Source organism: Aphis gossypii, unplaced genomic scaffold, assembly GCF_020184175.1.
Source record: "Aphis gossypii isolate Hap1 unplaced genomic scaffold, ASM2018417v2 Contig00263, whole genome shotgun sequence".
NCBI classification, from domain to species: domain Eukaryota; kingdom Metazoa; phylum Arthropoda; class Insecta; order Hemiptera; family Aphididae; genus Aphis; species Aphis gossypii.
The window spans coordinates 17891-39108 of NW_026083048.1; the positions used below are offsets into that span (position 1 = coordinate 17891).

Here is a 21218-nt window from a genome sequence, read left to right on the forward strand (position 1 = left end):
TGATCAGCCAACAATAAATTCATGATTTCTGTCCATCGAATATTACATGTAAATGTAATGAATAAACATGGCTTTCCATTATGTCTAACGTAACAAAGAGCATCTTGTATATATTCATGCATACGTCGTGGACTACCTATAAAACTTGCTGGTAATATACATTTTTGACCCATATCTAAAACATTTTCATCATTTTCAAATGCATCTTTTAAATGAATATACTGTTCAACTTTAAGAGCTTTTTGATTGCATCGTATATAGCGTAAACGTTCATTTTAAATTTTTGCATACATATCAACAATAAATTGATTTAGCAATTGCTTATAATGTAATAAATGATTTTCTGGATTTGCACGTATCATCATTCTGTATGCATAAAATTTCATTGATGACACACGTTTCTTTGTTGACAAATCTGTAACTGGATTTATTTCATATAGGTATTTCAAAATGATATCCATCTTCCCCCATCCAAAACATCAATGGATATTGTAAAGCATCATACGATTTGTGGGTTTCTTGGACTGTTACATACTCATTACTACGTTTTTGTAACACTATATCGCGTTTTGAAAATTCATTCCCATTAATTATAGCTGCTACTTCATTTACAACTGGTAAATCATTCATGTTCACTTGAAGGTATTTTGTCGGCTCGAAGTACAATTTGGCATTCATTACTCATCACTCGGCATATTGTCTAATGATGTTTTGAAAAGTTTACGTTGTGTTCATTTAGAAAATTTTGTAAAGATTGAACTATTTCGTAATGTACATTGGGAACGATCGAACATCTACGTTGTGATTGTATATCATCATCACCAATAAAATATATTTGTAAAAATTATGATTCACAATCATATGGAAGAAGAGATCCTATTCTGTGATAAATTTGTCCTTGAATTTTGAATGTAGTTTGAAAACCCGACTCTTCCTTTCTGTTCGCACCAAACGAAGTCATGTTGAAGCACGAAATATATTTTCTAATATTACTTAGAAAATGTTTTGATTCAATTGTTGTTCCACATAGATACGTTGATAATGGCTCTTCGGAAATAGTCAAATTAGGCAAATTTACCTTCCCCTTTCCACAACACATGTTATCAGATTCATCTTGAAATTTAAACGCTTTGCAAAACTTACATTCAATATCCATATGACCAAAATAAATACAATGATCGTTATTAAATACGTCACTACAATCATAATTAAATGCTTTAATTTCTAAATTTTTTTTCATTTTGGACTTTCTTCTTTCTGTACGTTGCCTGATTTATTTCTGGTTTGATGATGATTTTTTTGTTTCTTCTATTATATCATCTTCAACTTGATGTGTTACATTATTACAAATTTTATTTTTATTATATTTTATATGTAACAATATTCAAGGCAAAACTGTAAAGGCGTTTAACTATCAAACGTACGTTCTTTTATAGACTTTGACTCGATTACCCCTCCATTGGGTGATATACATGGTACACCACTATGGCACTATACGCTTACCCCATTGGTCCTAACCCAGATAATATTCTAGTACGATTTATTACAACTAAGTTACGACCTTATAATCAAACTTAACAAATATTTTTATATTTTTATACTTTTATTAATATTAATTAGTAATTAATAAATACCTTTATATCATTTATATATTCTTTAAAATTTGAATATTATATTTACTTATATCAACAATTGTTTAAACATATGTTCAATTTTCAAAAAAAAATGATTAATTTACACTTTCATCGAATTTACGCAATTAAGGTTTATATATACATATATTATAATTTAATCGTTCATATAAAAAATTTTAATAAATAGTATTTATTAATTTAGGCTTGGAAATGGACTGAAAGCTATCGAAATGTAGGTAGGTAGGTAACATACCTAGGTATTTAAAATCACTCACATTTGTACTAAAAAAAATATGGCCTTACATTTTGTTTAAAATAACCTTTTAATTCTACAGTTTTTATTTCAATTTAGTTGACTAATGACTGATAATTAAAAATATTAATTTCATACATTTAAAAATATAACTTATACTTTGACAAATTAAGTAAAAGAAAAAACCAAACATTGGAATTTGTTGATTAGATTTAGACATTGAAACATTGTAGATTTATGTAATCAAAAAAAATATATTTTTCGTTAGTAGAAGTTAATTAAAATTAAATTAATTGATTAATAGAGAAATATTTTTTTTTGCGTCAAATATAATATTATTTTATTTATAATAATAATATTATATAAGATATTATAATCATATTGGATTTTCCCTCCCAAAACCTCCACTGACACTCAGTGACATATTCTAAAATATCTATATTTAATAATATTAAATTTTATATGCTATATACATGAAGCTTAATTACCTCTTTTTCAAAAATCTTTGTACCCATCAATATTTAAGAAGTATAAGAAAGTTTGAAAGTTGACAAAATCTAGGTAATGAATTCGAATATTATTTTATTTTTACATTTTTTTTTTCTAGGCACAGGTTGTCATTCGTAATTGAACATATAATTGTCAAGGTAATAGCAATGATCCGTTGATAGTTCTTTATTTTATTTAGGGTTAAAAACTTCAATAATGCAACTAGGACTTTTACAATTACGAGATATACAGACAAGGGCGGATCCAGCATGTATTTACGGTCGGGGCACTTTATAGGAAAAATGATATAATATTTGATATAACTCCTCCCACCAAATTTTTTTTTAATATTATTTTTTTCCAAGGGGGGTGGCACTTTCCCCCAGTGCCACCTCCCTGGATCCGCCCATGTATATAGATATATTTTCATGACATAGTGATTAAAAAAAATGACTTTTTTAATGCATATTTTTGCATGTTTTGACATTTTTATATTTTATGATTTTAATTGCATATTTCAATGTTTTTTGTTGCTTTTAAATATGATATATTTATAGTTTCGATTAATAACAAAATTAATTAATAGTTATATACTTGTAGCAATAAATTGTTTTTCCATTGTTGTATTATATGTATGAATATTTTATAATAGATGTTAGTACGTAAGAAATAAGTTAAGAAAAACTATAGATAATAAGTAAAACAGTAAAATTCAATAAGTTAAGCAATATTTAATTATTCACAGAAATAGGTTAAAATAACAATTGTGCAATTCAGTGCCAGTAAACTTTATATTACAGTTAGCATAGTAAGCAAGATATAATAATAAGAAATGTAAATAAATTTGTTTAATAATTTACTAATCGGGTTAAAATAACAATTACACAATAATCATAGTGTCTATAATTGTAAATTTAACGTAGTAATAGAAAAATGTAGAACAATCGATAGTAATTCGATTGTAAGTGTAATATATAAGTGAGATGGCTAAGACAGCAAAAAGAGTCAGTGGTGGTGATCGTGTGACTCGATCACCACCGGACGTCGTGTTCAAACTTCAAATAAATTATTTTGCGTTATTTTGTGTTTAACTTTATTTTGGTATACGTCCGAGTAATCGGCGTATACGACACCATATAAGTAGTGTAAAATAGCCGGTTCTGGATCCCCCCCGCTTCACCACCCCCCGCCCATAAACGCGGCAGGTTGCGGCAGGCTGCGGCAGGCTGTGCGGCAGGTTCTACGTCACGACCACTACCCCCCGCGCGTATCGTGGCCCTATACCCCGCCACTATCCCCGCCCCACCCCGCGCGTATCACGACCCTATCACCGCCCCACCCCGCGCGTATCACGACCCTATCCCCGCCCCACCCCGCGTATCACGACCCTATCCCCGCCCACCCCGCGCGTCACGACCCTATCCCCGCCCCACCCCGCGCGTATCACGACCCTATCCCCGCCCCACCCCGCGCGTATCACGACCCTATCCCCACCCGCCCCGCGCGTATCACGACCCTATCCCCGCCCCCCCCCACCCCGCGCGTATCACGACCCTATCCCCGCCCACCCCGCGCGTATCACGACCCTATCACCACCCCGCCCCGCGCGTATCATGACCCTGTCCCCACCCCGCCACGCTACCGCGGCAAGCCGCGCCAGCCCCGTTACGTCATACATACTATATACATACCTATATACTATATACATACATACATACATACATACTATATACATACATACATACTATATACATACATACATACATATATATACATACATACATACATATACATACATACATACATACATAGCTATATCCTATACCCCACCCGCCCCGCTACCGCGGCAAGCCGCGCCAGCCCCGTTACGTCATACATACTATATACATACCTATATACTATATACGTACATACTATATACATAACACATAAGTGCGCGCGCAGGGAGCTCGTGGCACCCTCTATCCGGTCCGCCAACCCTTTTATCGTATACGCGCGAATTTTCGCGCTAAATTAATATTGTGCTCGCCGCTTGACGTTTTGAGCGCCGTAAGTCGATCTAGTCTCGATAACTGATTACGCAGATTTATTGTTAACTATAAGATAATATCGTTATATAATATATTTCACGCGGCAGTGACGCTCTGCCCGCCCAACGTTTGACAAGTGCGTTTAATTATTAACAGTGTGTGAGGAACAAAAAATGGCAGGTCAAGCTATTCCTGTTCAGGTTTACGGTGGACTTGCGAGTAAAAATATACAACGCTCGTCTACTAAACAGTCACTACACCACCACCACCACCACTAACGATTTAATTGACGCCACGAACTTCGTTATAGACTTCGCTGCACGGAAGTCCATCACCATAGGACTCGATCCGTCGGACGTATTCAACGTATCCGTACAGATAATAACACCATCGCGTTATGTAAGCATAACAAGTGACTTTTTGCGGCGTATTTACTCATTGATGGGATATATTCTCTCAATTATATCCGACCCACCTGTTAAAAGTCGCGAGAGACTTTTCCTAAAAGACGAAATTAACACGCTGTCCAAAACTACTTATCGTGTCGAAAATATGCTCGTAATCGAGTCACATCTCCGTCAAGGATGTCGCGTGCTTTTGAGCAGGCAAAATCTACTAAGGCTTCAAGATATGCAATGGGCAATCGACGAATCGATCGCGCGAAAATCTAATGTCGTACGATCTATAGTAATGGAGCAAACTGACCTAATTGCGTCATATTTAAGTATGAACGTTTATGTGGAAAAATCTGCGTGCGTTGAAGAAATGATTGCTGCCACCCGAAATATTCATAACAATTTACACACAATGAATATAATACCGGAGAGTCAATGCAGTTTCATTAACCAGATTAAATTGTTCGCCAACAAACAATTAGCATTGTGTTGGTCGGCGAACGTTCAGGCTAGCAGCGCGCATTGTTTACCCAATAGTGATAGCAACGGCAACGGTGTTAACCGTGATACCGCTTGGTCAGCGAACGTTGGAGATTCCACCTTGCATTGTTTACCCAATAGCGATGGTGGTTGCGGCAACGTTGTTAACCGTGGTGGCGGCAACGTCAGAGCTGGAGAGGTAATATATATATATTATACTATGAATATATTGTATGTTATATATATAATATTTATACGTATGTTATTTACAGTTTATCGGTTTCCATGAAAATATCGACCCTACATTGCTGACATTTATGCAGTGTACCGATAATGGTGTCCAGATGCTGTAATCTGCCCACTACATTCAATCAATCGTCCGTCAAGGATACAAGGGGTTAGAAAGAATGCCGGTCCCGTTATAAGATGAAACACATGTGCATTATAATACTTTTCTGTACTATCTGTATTTAGGTCATCCGCTCACGCATTAATATAACATATTTTGTACATTTTGTATTACTTATATTATTGTAAAGACTTGTACATGCATGTAATATTGTTGAATTTCTTCATATTATATTATACTTTGGGAAAAAAAAAAAACGCGTTATATTTTGTTATTTTTACTTTATTTATTACAAAAACATAATTATGCATAATATATATAATAGTATACATACTCTAGTTGTACATATTGAGTAAAGTGAAAAAAAAAAATACAGATTATTTTATATATACAAGGATAATATTATATATATACATTTTAAACTATAATACTAAATTTTTCTAACTTCTCCGCTAAACGGGTTGTACTGAATGACTCGATCATGTATAACTAAACAATAGGCTGCCGTGTTTGGTGGAAAATTATTAGCTGCCTCGATTTCAACTCGAAGATCTACGTTGGAAATCTTAGCGTCATCATTTTGCCGTGAACAATCTATGCAGATAAATGGCCCCAACTCTTTATATTTTTCCCTCGTCAGGCACGGCTGGCCAGTAAGTCTCTCGTAATAATGTTTTTGGAAATCGGCGTAATTTTGATAGAACATGGTAAAGAGATTTTTGTCAAAGTTTTCGTTGAAATCTTCATACGGATATTCGATTGAATTAATATATGCTTTAACGTTTGTCAGTGAACATGTATCATAATCAACGTTATAACCGTCCGCTACAGTACCGGGTGAATTGGTGAGAAAAGCAATTATCAAGCACCTAGGTTTTTCCACCTGCGAGCACGTTTTAACCATCCACGAGTGTTTGCTTGTCTGCGGCAAATTCGGGTACTCGCAAAGCTCCCAATTTCTAAAGGCGCAATTTATCATTTTTTTGCTATCCACGATTTTCATTAGCTTCAACCTCTCCCGATCATCGACTTTGATCACAGGCACTTTCCACAACACACTAAGCTGAACTTTAACTTTCCGAGCCATAGATTTTCCCGCTTCGCTCGTTAGGTCCTCACCGCCCGCTACACTAGTTAGATGTAACGAACTCAAATCCGACATCGATCTGTTTAATATGAGTTTCTGGCTGCAGTTCACCAGTATGCGTTTATAGTCTTCACAAAATCCGAAAACATGCTTTAACGGTATAAACCCGCTGAACGTACCGTCTTTAACAAAATTTACATTTTTGCACTCAATATCCCAGGCCGCGTTTTGCAAAATATTTGCATCTGCAGGAGTGTACGAACAGTATCCCTTCATCGCACTGGTTATTCCCGGCTTTTTGACTCGTTGTACTTCGGTAGAATTTATTTCGTATTTCATTTCGTTAAACAAATTTGTCAGACCGTTATGGGCGATATTTATGATCGTCTTCATTTCGTCGGGCTTTATTATTTTTCCTTCGATATAGATAAAACTCTCACTCGGTAGAGTATGCGCATCTCGATTTTGAATGGCGATCCGTATCTCGTCACCGTTGTTCAATGCCGAAGACGAAAACAGTAAAAAAGAATGCATAAACATTTCGCGTATCGGGGACTCGCTAATATACGGCCCACCAACGTCCAAAAACGATTTATCCATAGTGTATATAATATAAAATAGATATTTACTTGCTGGCGATAAAGCGTAAAAATTCACAATTTTCTTTTGTCAACTTTTTATTTTTCCAGTATTAATATTGGCTTTTCTACGAACGACACCACCGGTGCGATGTGATGCTTGTCTGTTGACCGCCGTGGCTTTAATGCGGTTATTACCACAAACGTACGCATATTTATCGCCGTTAAATTTCAGACCCATTTTTTATGAGAAGTCTAACGTTCACAGTTTCACCGCGAAAATCAATTAATCTTCCGTTTTGATCGGTTAACGAAACACGTACGAAATCAATTGTATTTGTCTTCAGTTTATATAGCACACATATTTTGGTATTTCAACTATTTATAAACGGGTGGCACGGCGGGGTAAAACTCGTGTATCGTATGTGATTGTTGCCCGTTGTCGAATGAGCCTAAAGCTAAATTACATTCGACTTTTATCGTGTTGACATTCATAATTTTCACTACTCGATCGGATTCATGTCTGCGATTGCGCACCAAAGTACGTTTGTCGAAGCCCAATAACGGTGCGATGCTATCTTTAACGTTCAGATCGATATCGCAATTACAACGCAACGTACATTTTAATGTACTATTATCAGCCGATAAACTGAAAAAAAGTACTCCGATGTCCTTCAAAAGTTCGCGTATTTTAGCTTCCAAAGAAATTATTTCATAACATCCGCTTGGTATTTTAATCTTGGTCGTTTCCTCCCGCTCGCTGTGTATAATATGTAAAGTGTCGCAACCGGCACTGACGTTTGGTATTGAATTATATGTCTGTATACTTTGAAGCCCGATTTCCGATTTATTCCCTACTTCTATAGGCGGAAAAAAATAGCATTCCAATTCGGCACTACTTCCGCTGAGCGATAGTGTTTGCGATGGCATTGCAATGTCGTCAATTATATATATATATATATATATATACTAGCTGACCCGACACGGCGTTGCCCGTGTGTTACTTTCTTTTTTTGCATTTTCGTATGCCGTGTGTTAATTTTTAATTTAATCTTATTGATAGTGCTAATATTACGTCGAATTCACGACGAAAGATTTGTAATGTGGCAGTTTTTGTGCCTACGTATTTTAAAAAATTCTCCTGAACAGAACCGTCACCCTGGTGATAGGGCGTTGTGAATAAAAAATAATTAAATAAAACATATATAATGATTTAAAAGTAAGTAGTTATAGTTTTAACTGTTATAGTTTTATTTAATTATTTTTTATTCACAACGCCCTATCACCAGGGTGACGGTTCTGTCATGATTTAAAAGTAAGTAATCGCTTTATTGTTAATCATGTGAATCATAATTATTATTATTATCATTGTAGTACTTTGTGGTATACGATGTTTCTTGTTTGATTACCTGGCGCATAGATACAAATCTGATGGTTTTCCAACACGGGAACAGGCAACATACAATTGACCATGTGAGAAACATGGGTTTTCTAGATTAATACCCAAAACACTTAATGATTGCCCCTGTGACTTGTTTATAGTCATAGCAAAAGCAAGACGCACTGGAAACTGTAGTCGTTTAAACTCAAATGGCACATCAGTCGGAATCATTGGGATGCGCGGTATGAGAACATCTTCTCCTTTATACTTTCCTTTGAGTATAGTTGCTTCTATCACATTGTTTAGTAATTTTTTTATCGCTAACCGTGTACCGTTGCAAAGACGCGGTTGGTTGATATTCGCAACATTATAACCACCGATCCAACCTTTAATTGAAGATTGTGAGGTGGCAATCCTGGCAAATCCAGCGAGTTTAAAAATTCCGGTGGATAGTTGACTACATCATCTTGATTAGTAGCCGAATCAACTGATTTATATATCATCAATTCGCCTGTAATTTGTTCTTGAATTTTGAAATTTAATTCATTTACATCTATGTTTTATGCAGCCAGTATAGCTCGTTCGCTCAACCAATCATGGTTTCTGTAATTTTGAGAAACATCTGGAAACACCTTCTGAATAAGTTCATCTTTTGATCGAGTTAACTGACAAAAACTTAGAGGAAAGTTAATGCAGCCAGTCAACATGTCTATAGGAAATTTGCCATTACCAATGTCAATGAGTTGTTTAGAGAATATGTTTCCAGATTGGTCATTTTGCAACTCGACACGCATATTCTTGCTTAAATGAAGTACTTTGACATGTTTCCACAAACTGGAGGACTTTAGACATGCATTGAGTTCATCAGCTGGCGTTGATCGTGGAATCACCGGCAATGTTTGACGAAAATCTTCTGCTAATAAAATCATTGCACCACCAAATCGGTTATTATTGCTCCGTAGATCTTTTAAGGTTCTGTCCAAAGCCTCCAAAGATTTTATGTGCCATCGTGCATTCATCCCAAACAATCAATTTACATTGCTGCAAAACCTTTGCCATTGCAGAGTTCTTCGAAACGTTGCAGGTTGGAGTTTCATTGCTATGCATATTTAATGGCAATTTTAGTGCTGAATGGGCTGTTCGACCACCTTCAAGCAAAGTTGCTGCGATTCCCGACGAAGCGAGTGCAAGTGCAATTTTATTTTGTGAGCGAATTGTTGCTAATATTAATGAAATCAAAAAAGTTTTTCCTGTACCACCAGGTGCATCTAAGAAGTAAATCCCTCCAGTTTCATCATTTGTTACTTTCATAAGAGTTTCAAATACATACTTCTGTTGTTCATTTAACAGTGGAAGATTTGTTTGAATTAATTCTTTCAAATCGTTGAGATCATACAGTCTTTCTCGATGCAACTCTTGGTTAAAAGCGTCATGCATTGGACGATTGGGCGCGGTCAGGCCTAATTGAATTAATAGTTTGTTTGACATTATCAAGCACATGTCCTCAATTGAAATCAATGCTTCATTGTAAATTTCTTCACTGATTTGTATATTTGGATTTCCCATTCTATTCTGTATTTGATACAAAATATCATCACACATATAATCTTTGTACTTGATCCACAAATCAATTGGGTTTGATGGGAAGCATGTAGATATGATTATAGAAAACAATGTTCGTATTTGATGAGCGTGTGATGATATTACAGCATCATTGAGAGTTTGATCCCAATGAGCGTCATTTTCAAGCAATTGCAAACGTTGACAGGCTTCTCTGTAGGATACACACAATCACCATCAACAGTTCGTAACTGTTGGAATGATGTTGGGCCACGTACATTGACTAATAGCAGTCGTAAGTAAAAACATTCATCATTGCTTGGATGTACTGAATAAATCCGGCCAATCGCATCGGTGGAATATACATCTGTATATCCTGGAACTGGTTTTCCTTGTTTCCGTATAAATCTCCTTGAGGATTGATTCCAGGTATAATATTTTGGCATTTCAGAATATAGCAATGTTTGTGCGAAATCATCGTTTTGGCATGTCTCAAAAAAACTGGTTAATGTAGTAGATGGTGGCTGAGCAGCTCTTTGTACTGCGTTCTGTGCTGTAAAATACACTCTTTGTCCATTTTCTAAATGCACAGCTAAGTGAACAACAGAAGGGTGTCTCTCATGAATAGGAAAAGAAAATATTCGCCAAACTGCTTCATTACTACTGACATAGCGGCCCATTTGGTATTGGGTAACTTCATCATTGGAATTCTCTGCACCAATTCCAATCACAGCCATATCACTCCCTTTGGCTACATATTTGCAAATGTATTTAATAGATTTCACTGAATGGCAAGATTCAACGTTGATGTGTGCTTTGAATGTCTTTGATAAAATGGGTGAATATGGAACAATCCAACGATATCTATTTCAATATCTTGTTGATTTAATTTGACAATTGTTGATTTTCCATTGTCTGCTGTCGATCTGCGACGATACAATGGATAACCGTCATTACCAGTAATTGTTTCCGATATTAATGTCCGTGGATATCGTTTTGAACATTTACCATCCATCATACACGGTGAATTTTGATTAAGAGTTCACAGGGACATGTATCATGTTTTTGATAACTACCTCATGCAATCCAGGATCTACTTGTACATTAGGGATTTCAGCTGATATCACTGCATCAACTTCATTTGGCCTTATATTTTCAACCAACCAAATCAAAATGTGTGCATGTGGCAATCCTCGTTTCTGCCACTCCACAGAATACATCCAGCAGCGTGTCTCACCAAACACATTATGTTTTACGATGAAATCCATTAAAGATTTCAACTTTTGTCTAAAGACTCTGGCTGTAATATCATGACGATCAATGGGTGATTGCCCAGAGAATAACTCCTGATTGATTTCTATCCATTGCGGATTGCATGTAAATGTGATGAACAAATCTGCTGTACCATAATGACGAACATACGACATGGCATCTTGAGCATATTCGTGCATATGCCGAGGGCTTCCGATGTATGTTGCTGGAAGAATAGTCATCCGACCGACATTCTGTGCATTTCCATCAGTATTAATCGCATCTCGAAGGTGAATATACTCTTCAGATCGGAGTTTGGTTTGATTCAACCTGATGAATGTTAATCTTTCCGTTTCAATTTTAACATACATGTCAACAACATATTTGTGATATAATCGCCGACATTTCAATATGTGATTATCTTCATTTTCCCGAATCATTAGGCGGTATGAATAATAGTTCATTGAACTGACTTTTTTGTTGGTTTCAGAACCTGTAAATAGATTTTGTTTTATAACATCACATATAAATAAAATTAAAATACATAATATAATGACTGAGATATTATCGCCATAGCTAAACTAATATTTTAGTTACCTGCAATGGGATTTATCATTTTTATTGAGAAATCGTAGCCATCTTCACCTTGCCAAAATATAATGGGATATTGCAGTGCATCATATGAGCGGTGTGTGTTTCCTTTATACGTTGTAATTGATCATTCCGACGACGTAAAACAATATCACGGGATTCCAAGTTTTCTCCAACTACAACGATAGCAACTTCATCAATAGTTGGTGCATTAAAACGTCTTGTATGTTGACCTGCAGGTGTTTTATCAGCTCTGATTACAATTTTGTGATTATCGGATGGCATCAGATCCAGGGCAGTTTTAAACAATATAATCAATTGATTGTGCTGATGAAATAAAGTTTGTAATTGTTCTACAATAGACCTCTTTACTAAATTGTTATGTGCACAACGCAGATCAATTTCTTGTGGTGAATTGCCCATAAAATAAATTTGCAGGAATTTGTTGTCGCTATCTGACACTGGTAACAGTGAACCTGCTCTGTGATATATTTGCCCTTGTATCTGTAAATAAAAAAATATATTATGGTGTGGTATAAATTAATGGATTGTCGGTGATCAAACTTAAATAATATTTGATCTTAAAAAGTATATATTTAGTTTTAACTAATATCTATCAAATATAAAATATAATAAAAGTGTCACTGAAACTGAAACACCATATAATATGATGACTAAGTGATATATTTCGTAATGATTAAGAAATTGAAGATTAGTGACACATCTTAACTTTGGTGACAGAAAATTTTGTTCGCTAAAATAATTATGAGTAACTGCTATAATACATACCTTGAAAGTTGGCATAAAATTTTCCCGAACTACATTTGTTGCCCCAAATGAAGTCATTTGAAAGCAATTGTTATATTGTTGGATATTTGTCAAAAAGTGTATAGAATCTGTTCCTATTCCTGAAACCAATGAGTACAATGGTTCTGGTGGTGGATCCAATGGTATCAATTTCACTTTACCATTTGCGCAACAAATCCATTGGCTTCGTTTTTGTATTTTAATGCCTTACAGTGTGAGCAAACCGAGTTCATAGAACCAATAACAACACATTGGTAGTTACTGTAGTCAATTGACACATCGTAACTAAAAGCAGCTCGATTCAAACTTGCTCGCGCTTCACGCGTTTGTGAATTAGATCGGTAATTAGCTTGGTTTGTAGCATTTCTGGTTCTTCTACCTAAATTGCTTCGTCTTATAGGAGGCATATCAAATATAAATTATTTTTTCACTAATCACGAACTAAACAAACACTAACTAACTAAACACTCTGCACAAAACACGATTGTTGGTTGCCATGGATACGATCAGTATCTATAATATAAAAATGAATCGCAAAAGTGTTGTAAGCGCATAACTCAACAACGGCTGGACCGATTTCGCTCATTATTTTTTTTGTTTGGGTCGTAATTGCCAGGAGAAGGTTCTTACAAGCAAAAAATTTGAGAAAGTTATCGGGTTAGAGAAATATGACGAGGTGGTGATGAAATTACAGAAGCGCCATCTATCCAGCAAATAGTCAACTAAATTATTTTTGGTAGTCAATGGCAACCATTTAAATAAAATAAATCATTTATTTAAAATGTTTTTAAAAATGCATGCAAATAGACATACAAACTTAAATCGTTGTCATAGTAAAAAAAGAAATTAAAAATCTTTATACATAAAAATGGAGATAAAAATGTATAAAAATTCATCAATTGAGAACAGCTGAACCGATTTCGCCAATTATTTTTTAGGAGTATTTGTTATTGTCTGGAGAAGGTTTTTACGAAAGAAAATTTTTAAAAAGTCAACCGAATAAGTAGGAAAAGTGCAAAGTCTATTCATTGATGTTTGGGATTTGAACTCGATACCATTGTCTTTATTTACTCTATGGTAGATGTAGACATCTAAACATCAGCTCGATGTACAATCAATATAATCTATGGTTTCTATAGTTATTTAGTTTGGAAATTTGAAATTTGTTGAGTGAATTTTTTTTAGTTCACAATAATCTATCTATCTTCTATCTTCTATATATATAAAAATAGAGACAAAAGTGTATAACATTTCATCAATTGAGAACGGCTGGATCGATTTCGCTCATTCTTATTTTGTTTGGGTCGTAATTTCCAGAAGAAGGTTCTTATGTAAGAAAAAGTTAAGAAAATTGCACGGAAAATTAAAAAAAAATACAATGAAAAATAAAAAATACCGATGACTACTATTACTATTATTATTATTATTACTAATTTATTTTCGGTAATCATGGTAACATTTTTTTTGTTATTATTATTTATTTTCCCCATTTTTGTAACATTTTTCACTGATGATTCGCTCCTATTGGTCGCACGAGAAGGTGCTTATGTAGTACAATTTTAGGAAAATCCACCAGAAAACTTCGGAATCTGGATGTAAAAAAACAACAACTGTCACTGCAGTCCAGCAAGAAAATAAACTATATATATTAAGGTCACTATTGATTATGATTGAATATAATAATTATAGACCTGTTGTTATATTTTGTTAAAACCATAACAACAAAAATAAGAATTAGCAAAATAAGTCAATGTCTACAGTAAATTTCAAATTCACAGCAATAAACTAACATAACAAATTATACCAAGTTTTATTGTTTTACCAACAGGCAACAATATAAAAATCACGAGATGGCACATAATTGTATTTTACCCATCGTAGTAAAATAAAAAAAATGATATAACTTTGAAACTTAAGTGTTAGAAATTATAAGCTTACGTACACATCTCTCGGGGTCCGCAATCCACCATGTGTGGATTGCCTACATGATAATATACTGTTCGCATAATCATAAGAGAGTCTCACGGCAACGGCAAGCAGAATGACTATAATATTATGACTTGAGTAACTCACTGACTAATAAATGTAGAGCCTGAATAATGATAGATCGATGCTTAAAATTTACACGGTACGTTCGTAAAATCGTACCACAAATTTAGTGTGCAATAAGAAAGCATTTTACAAAATTCGCATATTAAAGTGGTGGTTTCACAAGATTTTTGAGAATCAAAACGGTCAATGAAAATATATAAGTTTTGAACACCGTTAAACCGAATATTAAATAACAAATTAATCAAAATTCGAATCATATTATATAGAATTGGCATTTTTAACGGGCAACGAAGTGCACGTAGCCAGCTAGTTATATTATAAATATTATAGGAAGGGCTATTTTAAAAAGAAAAGGGCTATTTTTAGGGTTTTTCCAGCAATAATTCTAATTTTTCTAGCCGTAAAAACCATCCTTGGACTTCAACGAACATTTGCGAACATTTGCGTTGTTTGTATGTCTATTTGCATGCATTTTTTAAAACATTTTAAATAAATGATTTATTTTATTTAAATGGTTGCCATTGACTACCAAAAATAATTTAGTTGACTATTTGCTGGATAGATGGCGCCTCTGTAATTCATCACCACCTCGTCATATTTCTCTAATCCGATAACTTTCTCAAATTTTTCGTCCGTAAGAACCTTCTCCTGACAATTACGACCCAAACAAAAAAAGAATGAGCGAAATCGGTCCAGGCGTTGTTGAGTTATGCGCTTACCAAATTTTGCGATTCATTTTTATATATAAGATTATAATTATTTTTGTTTTGTAGTTAAAAATTTCAGACACAAATGTCCGCAGTTAAATGTATTGTATGCTTGCTCGCGCTGGTAATTATATACGATATCGAATCCTTTAAAATATTTTTCAAGCTGTAGAGGCGGCCGTATGTTCCCGAAACTGTCGTAGTAATGAACTAGTTTTCCGATTTTTCTATAACACACCCAATGAGTACCGTTATTTTTTTCAAAGTCCAGGTTAACGACGGCGGTCTCCTTGTATTTAGGAGCAGCGGGCAACCTGTCTATGCTATATACGCCTCTGAAATGTGGTATTTTCTTGTATTTTGCGTATCTAACAATTTCGAAATCAAAAAGAGCACGATTGGGCAGAGTTAGTTTTTTGTCTTTGATGATGATGATTTTCTCGCCGCCTTCATCTTCCTAGATTTTTTTTTATTATTCATCGATATTTTTCTCTTTTTCGTAGACGTGCCCGTCTTTTTCCTAGACGCCATTTTCGATTTACCACCTGTAGCGCGTTTACGTGAACCACGACCATTAGATTTCTTTACAATGGCATACGAGCCAGCACCTTTATGCGGTGCTAAATACATTCCTTTACCTAAATGTATAGGCGATTGGCCGCCAGATCTAATACCGTGTATTGTTCTCACGATGTTGGCTACTCCCCCACTCAGCGTACCCAAAGCTGAAAGACCAGCCAATATCGGAATTAGCGAGAGAGAACCTCCTGTTTTAGGAACTCTGATCACACGGGGCGGTTTATTTTTATTATTATTATTTGATCGCCCGCGCGTTTTTTTCACATGCTTTCGCGCCACGCATACAGCTGATTTAATTAATTTACCCATATTCTCTGTTCTCGATCCCGCTTTCACCGATTTTTTTAGCGCTTTTTTACACGCTTTGACAATATTGACGAAACCACAACCAGCGCCGATTTTGCGTTTAGCCTTCATAGCCGTCGTTACAAGCCACGCGGCGGCTTTTTCTTTAAAATTAGCGTCTTTCGCAAGCACTCTGCTCCAAGCACGCTCTTCCAATACACCGTCGGCCGCGTTTCGTTCCGATAAAGAATTATTTTTATCGTAAGCTATATCGTGGTCTCTGCACGCTGCATCTAAACCGTTTATTCCGGACTGTCCGAGAGCAAGTCTTTTTTTTAAATCGGTTCCCGGCCCACAGTACTGATAACCGGGTAGATGTAATTCGAACGGTACACTATTTATTACGGTGTTTAATAGCCCTGCACCGCTATTGGTCTTGACCTTTGCACGTGACAACATTATATGAGCGTGATACTCGATCGTCACGTGTATTTATACAATGCGATTTGCGAAGCAGGAAATAAAACTCAAAGTCGATAATATCGACCCGTTGTCGTTGTGCAATGGTAACGCCGCCACCCGTCCACCGAGACACGGGCCGCTGTTTCCGAACACGATACGCGCGTTAATCGTCGGTCCGTCCGGGTGTGGAAAAACAAATCTTGTTTTCACACTATTGGTTCACGAGAACGGTATTAAATTTGAAAATGTATATATTTATTCGAAAACACTTGAACAGCCTAAATACGTTATGCTCGAGAAGATTTTAAGCGCTGTTCCCGACGTTAAGTTATTTAAATTCCACGACAACGATACGGTGATATCGCCTGAAAAAGCTCTGCCTAACTCGGTTATTGTATTTGATGATGTCATTACTCAGAATCATAATATAATACGATCATTCTTCGCATTCTCTAGGCACCGTCAGATAGACGTGTGTTATTTAGCACAATCCTATTCACGTGTACCTAAACAGTTGATTCGCGACAACGCTAATTTTATAGTGTTATTCAAACAAGACGAAATGAATTTAAAACACGTATACGACGAGCATTGTTCTGGTGATATAAAATACTCAGAGTTTAAAGATTTTTGCATGACGTGTTGGCGGGGTGGGCGATTTGAATTTGTCGTTATCAGTAGTGAAAACGAGCGTGATAATGGCCGCTATAGGCACGGATTTGACACGTATGTTATTATATAATAAGATGCTACGTTGAAATTACGTACATTTACTCGAGATCATGGATAAGATAAACAACTCCTCGTCGCCCGCGTTATTGGAGGATATTATTCGAGCAAGGGCAAATATAAAACAAAAATATAATGCATTGAAAACGGGACGATTTGAAACTGAGTCGTTAATAAATAACACTTTTAGCTCTATTATTGCACCACTCGGTAGAATACAAGCAAACACCGAACGGATACCCTCCTCCCCGTCGCCATCGCAATCGCAACCAGATGTGCATTCTATTGATGATCGAACCATATCGTCACCAGCACCACCACCGCCCGCACCGTCATCATCGCCGTCGTCGTCGACAACATACCGTGATTTGAATGAAAGGTTTGGACCTTGGAAAAAGAATGACTTAGACAAAATATACGGTCCTAAAATATTATCTAACGGTATATTTATATTGGGAAATAAAAAAATACAATTTTTCGATAATGCACTGCATATAGAAGGAGACACTACATACCCGCTGTCACCGGGGTTAATTGATTTAATATTTGTTAAATCCCCTACATCGAGAAAATACACGCAAACAGATTTAAATACGTATAAATCGATTTTAACACAAACTGCGGCACATAAAACGATAGACGGATCACGTATTCGTAGCTCTACGGGTTCAAAATATAATGATATAATTTCAAAACTGTTTACTGGCGAGTGTAACATCACTGTTGGCACTGGTATTAATATGCGTCTCCAGAAAAATAACGTTATATATTGGCAGGATCCTAATGAATTGGTAGATAGACTTCGTCTATTGTACGCGTCTCTCGTAGCAGGTAATACGTCGGTTCGTAACGAGATAATTGCGATTTGCGAAGAGTTGGTCGAAGCGAGAATATTGAAAAAAATTCCTAATGTCTAAACGCGCAATAGCTGAAGAACTCCACGGGGCGGCGAGAAGAAAATATCCCCGCCGTCGCGTTATTGTTCACGGTAAAAACGATTTATTTCAAGCAGACCTCGTGGACATGCAACAATATTCCACTCTGAATAAAGGATATAAATATATACTATGTGTTATCGATTGTTTCACTAAATACGCGTGGGCCGTTGCACTGAAATCTAAAAAAGGCGAAGAAGTCACGGCGGCTGCTGGTAAAATTTTCGCGCGGAATAGACCTAATCTATTACACGTCGACCGTGGGCGTGAGTTTTACAACAAGCATTTCGAAGCTTTAGTGAAGAAACACAATATAAAATGTATAGTACGTTCAGCGTGCTCAAGGCGTGTGTTGTAGAACGTTTTAATCGCACGTTAAAAGAGCGGATGTTTAAACATTTTACCGCCAGTGGCTCGCGCGTTTGGACATCGATTTTACCCATGTTAATCCATGACTATAATAATTCGATGCATCGCACCATCAGGATGACCCCAATACAAGCTGACGCGAATCCGTCCCGTGTAAAATTAGAGTACCCCGTGGTGGAAACGAAGAAAATAAAATTTAAAGTGGGAGATAAGGTTCGCATTAGTGTGTACAAGGGTGTCTTCACCAAAGGATATTTACCAAATTGGTATACGGAAATATTTACAATTATTAAAGTGAACAAGACTACACCCAGTACATTTATCCTTCAAGACTATACGGGTAGACCGATAGCTGGCGGTTTTTACACCGAAGAACTACGCAAAACAAAACTCCCCGAAGATTATCTGGTGGAAAAAGTTATTCGCACTAAGGGCCGTCGTGTTTTAGTCCGTTGGCTTGGTTTCACGGACGAACATAATAGTTGGATAAATAAGTCGGATCTTAAAATATAAATGTAGTTATCACGATACCATGGACGTGTTCGGTAGCTCGCCGGCTAGCCGTGTAGATAAGAGAATCGCGGACATGAGTGAAAAATTTAACGAAGAACTTGATTTGAATGTTAATCTAATCAAACTAAATGATGCGAAAATCGAAAAATATTTTTTAGAAAATAATATTAAAATTTCTGCCGCTATAGAATCCATAGGGATTATAAATAAAAATATCGCAGATTTGAAAGCTGGCTTGTCACTCGCAAACGCCGATATAATTACCATAAAAAAAGAGTGTATTGTCAGTCGATCAGTTAGCATTGGGCACGAGAGCCAGTTAGACGCTAATACTATATAAACGTGCGCGGGGACTTGAACGATGGCGACAGCTATTCTCGATATTCAATGCATACTAGGCGCTAATTCAAAATATTTGATAAAAGAAATGTCTATAGTAGACATAAACAGCCGGGCTAGCCAGCATTGGATTTTCAAACACACTCAAACACCGTATTCAGCCAAAAGCAAAGCCGTGAACATGTGGCTTTTTCGAAACTATCACCAACTGTCATTGGATTGCGGGGACGTAGAGTACTCGGAAATCGGCAGGATTTTAAAATCGCTGAATTTCGAATGCATTTACGTGAAAGGTGAGGAAAAACGTGTGATCATTCAAGATTTCATTCCGCGAGTCAAAATCATCGAGATGGGGACGGAGTTAGAGTGTCCGAGGCTCAATCAACTACAACCTGCGCGTACAGCCGGAAATATACATCGCGAACTAAGATTGCCGTGCTGTATATATCATAAGGATTTAGATTATACACAGTGTACATATAATAGAGTTTTTGTATTGCTAACATGGTTTAAAAATAATATGTAAAAATAATATATTATGTAATTTAAGTGCTTTATATATTATATTTTCAAAATAAACATATATTTATACATTATCATGTTTGCGTATATTGACTTTTATTACGCGCGCACACACACACACACACACACACACACACACACACACACACACTATACATACTCTAACTCTATGTACACTAACTCTATACATAATATACTCGACTTGTGCCTGCTGTGACTAGGTTCACACGCACATTCTGAGACCTATCCTTTTTAAATAATACATGGAATAATATAATTTCTTTTCTATAAGCGATATTATTACGATCTCTGAATAACGGTTTACCGTAAAAAGGGTATTTTCCCACAAATAATTGTATTCATAATCGTCATCTGGATGTGCGTTATCCCGATGACGGTCGGCGCATTGACCGCCCGTGTCCGAGACAACGCGACCCTTAGACGTGGTCCGTCTTATTTTCTCTAGCCTTCAAACTATATTATAATATTATATAATGCGGGCATATCATTCGTCTTGCCCTATGTTGGGCATTATAGTAGAGGGAGGCACATGTACTGATAAAGAAAATTATTTTAAATGCTGGAGCTTAATGCTCGCCGGACGATGATCAGTCGTGTTTTTTTCCCTGAACGAAACAGTCATCTCGTCCTTACATCATCTCCGCTAACAGTCAGTGCACTTGATTTTGAACGCCGTCTCCTTGTTGTACAATATATAAAGTGAGTTTATTTTATTTATTTATTTAATAATTCTTATTACGCGATCGTAGTGCATATAGACCTCAATATTAAATTTTTTTATTTAATTATTAAGCAATATTAATTTGTGGTATTTATATTT

At 35.9% G+C, this 21218-nt stretch overlaps 6 protein-coding genes across 6 annotated transcripts; 1 reads left to right on the plus strand and 5 right to left on the minus strand.

The window, feature by feature from the left end:
• The first annotated feature begins 3359 nt into the window (after positions 1 to 3359).
• Positions 3360 to 5874, plus strand: LOC126553568 (uncharacterized). Its single transcript, XM_050208714.1, has 3 exons — positions 3360 to 3380; positions 4587 to 5480; positions 5554 to 5874. The coding sequence occupies exons 1-3, from the start codon at positions 3360 to 3362 to the stop codon at positions 5632 to 5634; spliced, it is 996 nt and encodes a 331-aa protein (XP_050064671.1). The 3' UTR covers positions 5635 to 5874.
• Positions 5875 to 6060: 186 nt separating this feature from the next.
• On the minus strand, positions 6061 to 7317 carry LOC126553569 (uncharacterized). Its single transcript, XM_050208715.1, has one exon. It carries the CDS (start codon positions 7315 to 7317, stop codon positions 6061 to 6063), a length of 1257 nt encoding a protein of 418 aa, XP_050064672.1.
• Positions 7318 to 8700: 1383 nt separating this feature from the next.
• On the minus strand, positions 8701 to 9179 carry LOC126553570 (uncharacterized). Its single transcript, XM_050208716.1, has 2 exons — positions 9002 to 9179; positions 8701 to 8948 (listed from the first exon to the last, which is right to left on the minus strand). Exons 1-2 carry the CDS (start codon positions 9177 to 9179, stop codon positions 8701 to 8703), a joined length of 426 nt encoding a protein of 141 aa, XP_050064673.1.
• Positions 9180 to 10379: 1200 nt separating this feature from the next.
• LOC126553571 (uncharacterized) lies at positions 10380 to 10973 on the minus strand. The gene has a single exon (XM_050208717.1). It carries the CDS (start codon positions 10971 to 10973, stop codon positions 10380 to 10382), a length of 594 nt encoding a protein of 197 aa, XP_050064674.1.
• A 297-nt stretch (positions 10974 to 11270) lies between these two features.
• LOC126553572 (uncharacterized) lies at positions 11271 to 13391 on the minus strand. Its single transcript, XM_050208718.1, has 3 exons — positions 12868 to 13391; positions 12085 to 12582; positions 11271 to 11980 (listed from the first exon to the last, which is right to left on the minus strand). Exons 2-3 carry the CDS (start codon positions 12101 to 12103, stop codon positions 11271 to 11273), a joined length of 729 nt encoding a protein of 242 aa, XP_050064675.1. The 5' UTR covers positions 12104 to 12582; positions 12868 to 13391.
• Positions 13392 to 16052: 2661 nt separating this feature from the next.
• LOC126553573 (uncharacterized) lies at positions 16053 to 17426 on the minus strand. The gene has a single exon (XM_050208719.1). The coding sequence runs from the start codon at positions 16965 to 16967 to the stop codon at positions 16053 to 16055; it is 915 nt and encodes a 304-aa protein (XP_050064676.1). The 5' UTR covers positions 16968 to 17426.
• Positions 17427 to 21218: the final 3792 nt, after the last annotated feature.

What these genes read in the sequence shown, in the direction of transcription:
- LOC126553568 (XM_050208714.1), top strand. Translation starts at nt 3,360, where the DNA reads ATGGCTAAGACAGCAAAAAGA. An exon ending in TGGCTAAGACAGCAAAAAGA is followed by an intron (nt 3,381 to 4,586) that starts GTCAGTGGTGGT and finishes AAAAAATGGCAG; the next exon opens with GTCAAGCTATTCCTGTTCAG. An exon ending in GCAACGTCAGAGCTGGAGAG is followed by an intron (nt 5,481 to 5,553) that starts GTAATATATATA and finishes TGTTATTTACAG; the next exon opens with TTTATCGGTTTCCATGAAAA.
- LOC126553569 (XM_050208715.1), bottom strand. Translation starts at nt 7,317, where the DNA reads ATGGATAAATCGTTTTTGGACGTTGGTGGGCCGTATATTAGCGAGTCC.
- LOC126553570 (XM_050208716.1), bottom strand. Translation starts at nt 9,179, where the DNA reads ATGATATATAAATCAGTTGATTCGGCTACTAATCAAGATGATGTAGTC. An exon ending in CGTCTTTGCAACGGTACACG is followed by an intron (nt 8,949 to 9,001) that starts GTTAGCGATAAA and finishes CTATACTCAAAG; the next exon opens with GAAAGTATAAAGGAGAAGAT.
- LOC126553571 (XM_050208717.1), bottom strand. Translation starts at nt 10,973, where the DNA reads ATGGCTGTGATTGGAATTGGTGCAGAGAATTCCAATGATGAAGTTACC.
- LOC126553573 (XM_050208719.1), bottom strand. Translation starts at nt 16,967, where the DNA reads ATGTTGTCACGTGCAAAGGTCAAGACCAATAGCGGTGCAGGGCTATTA.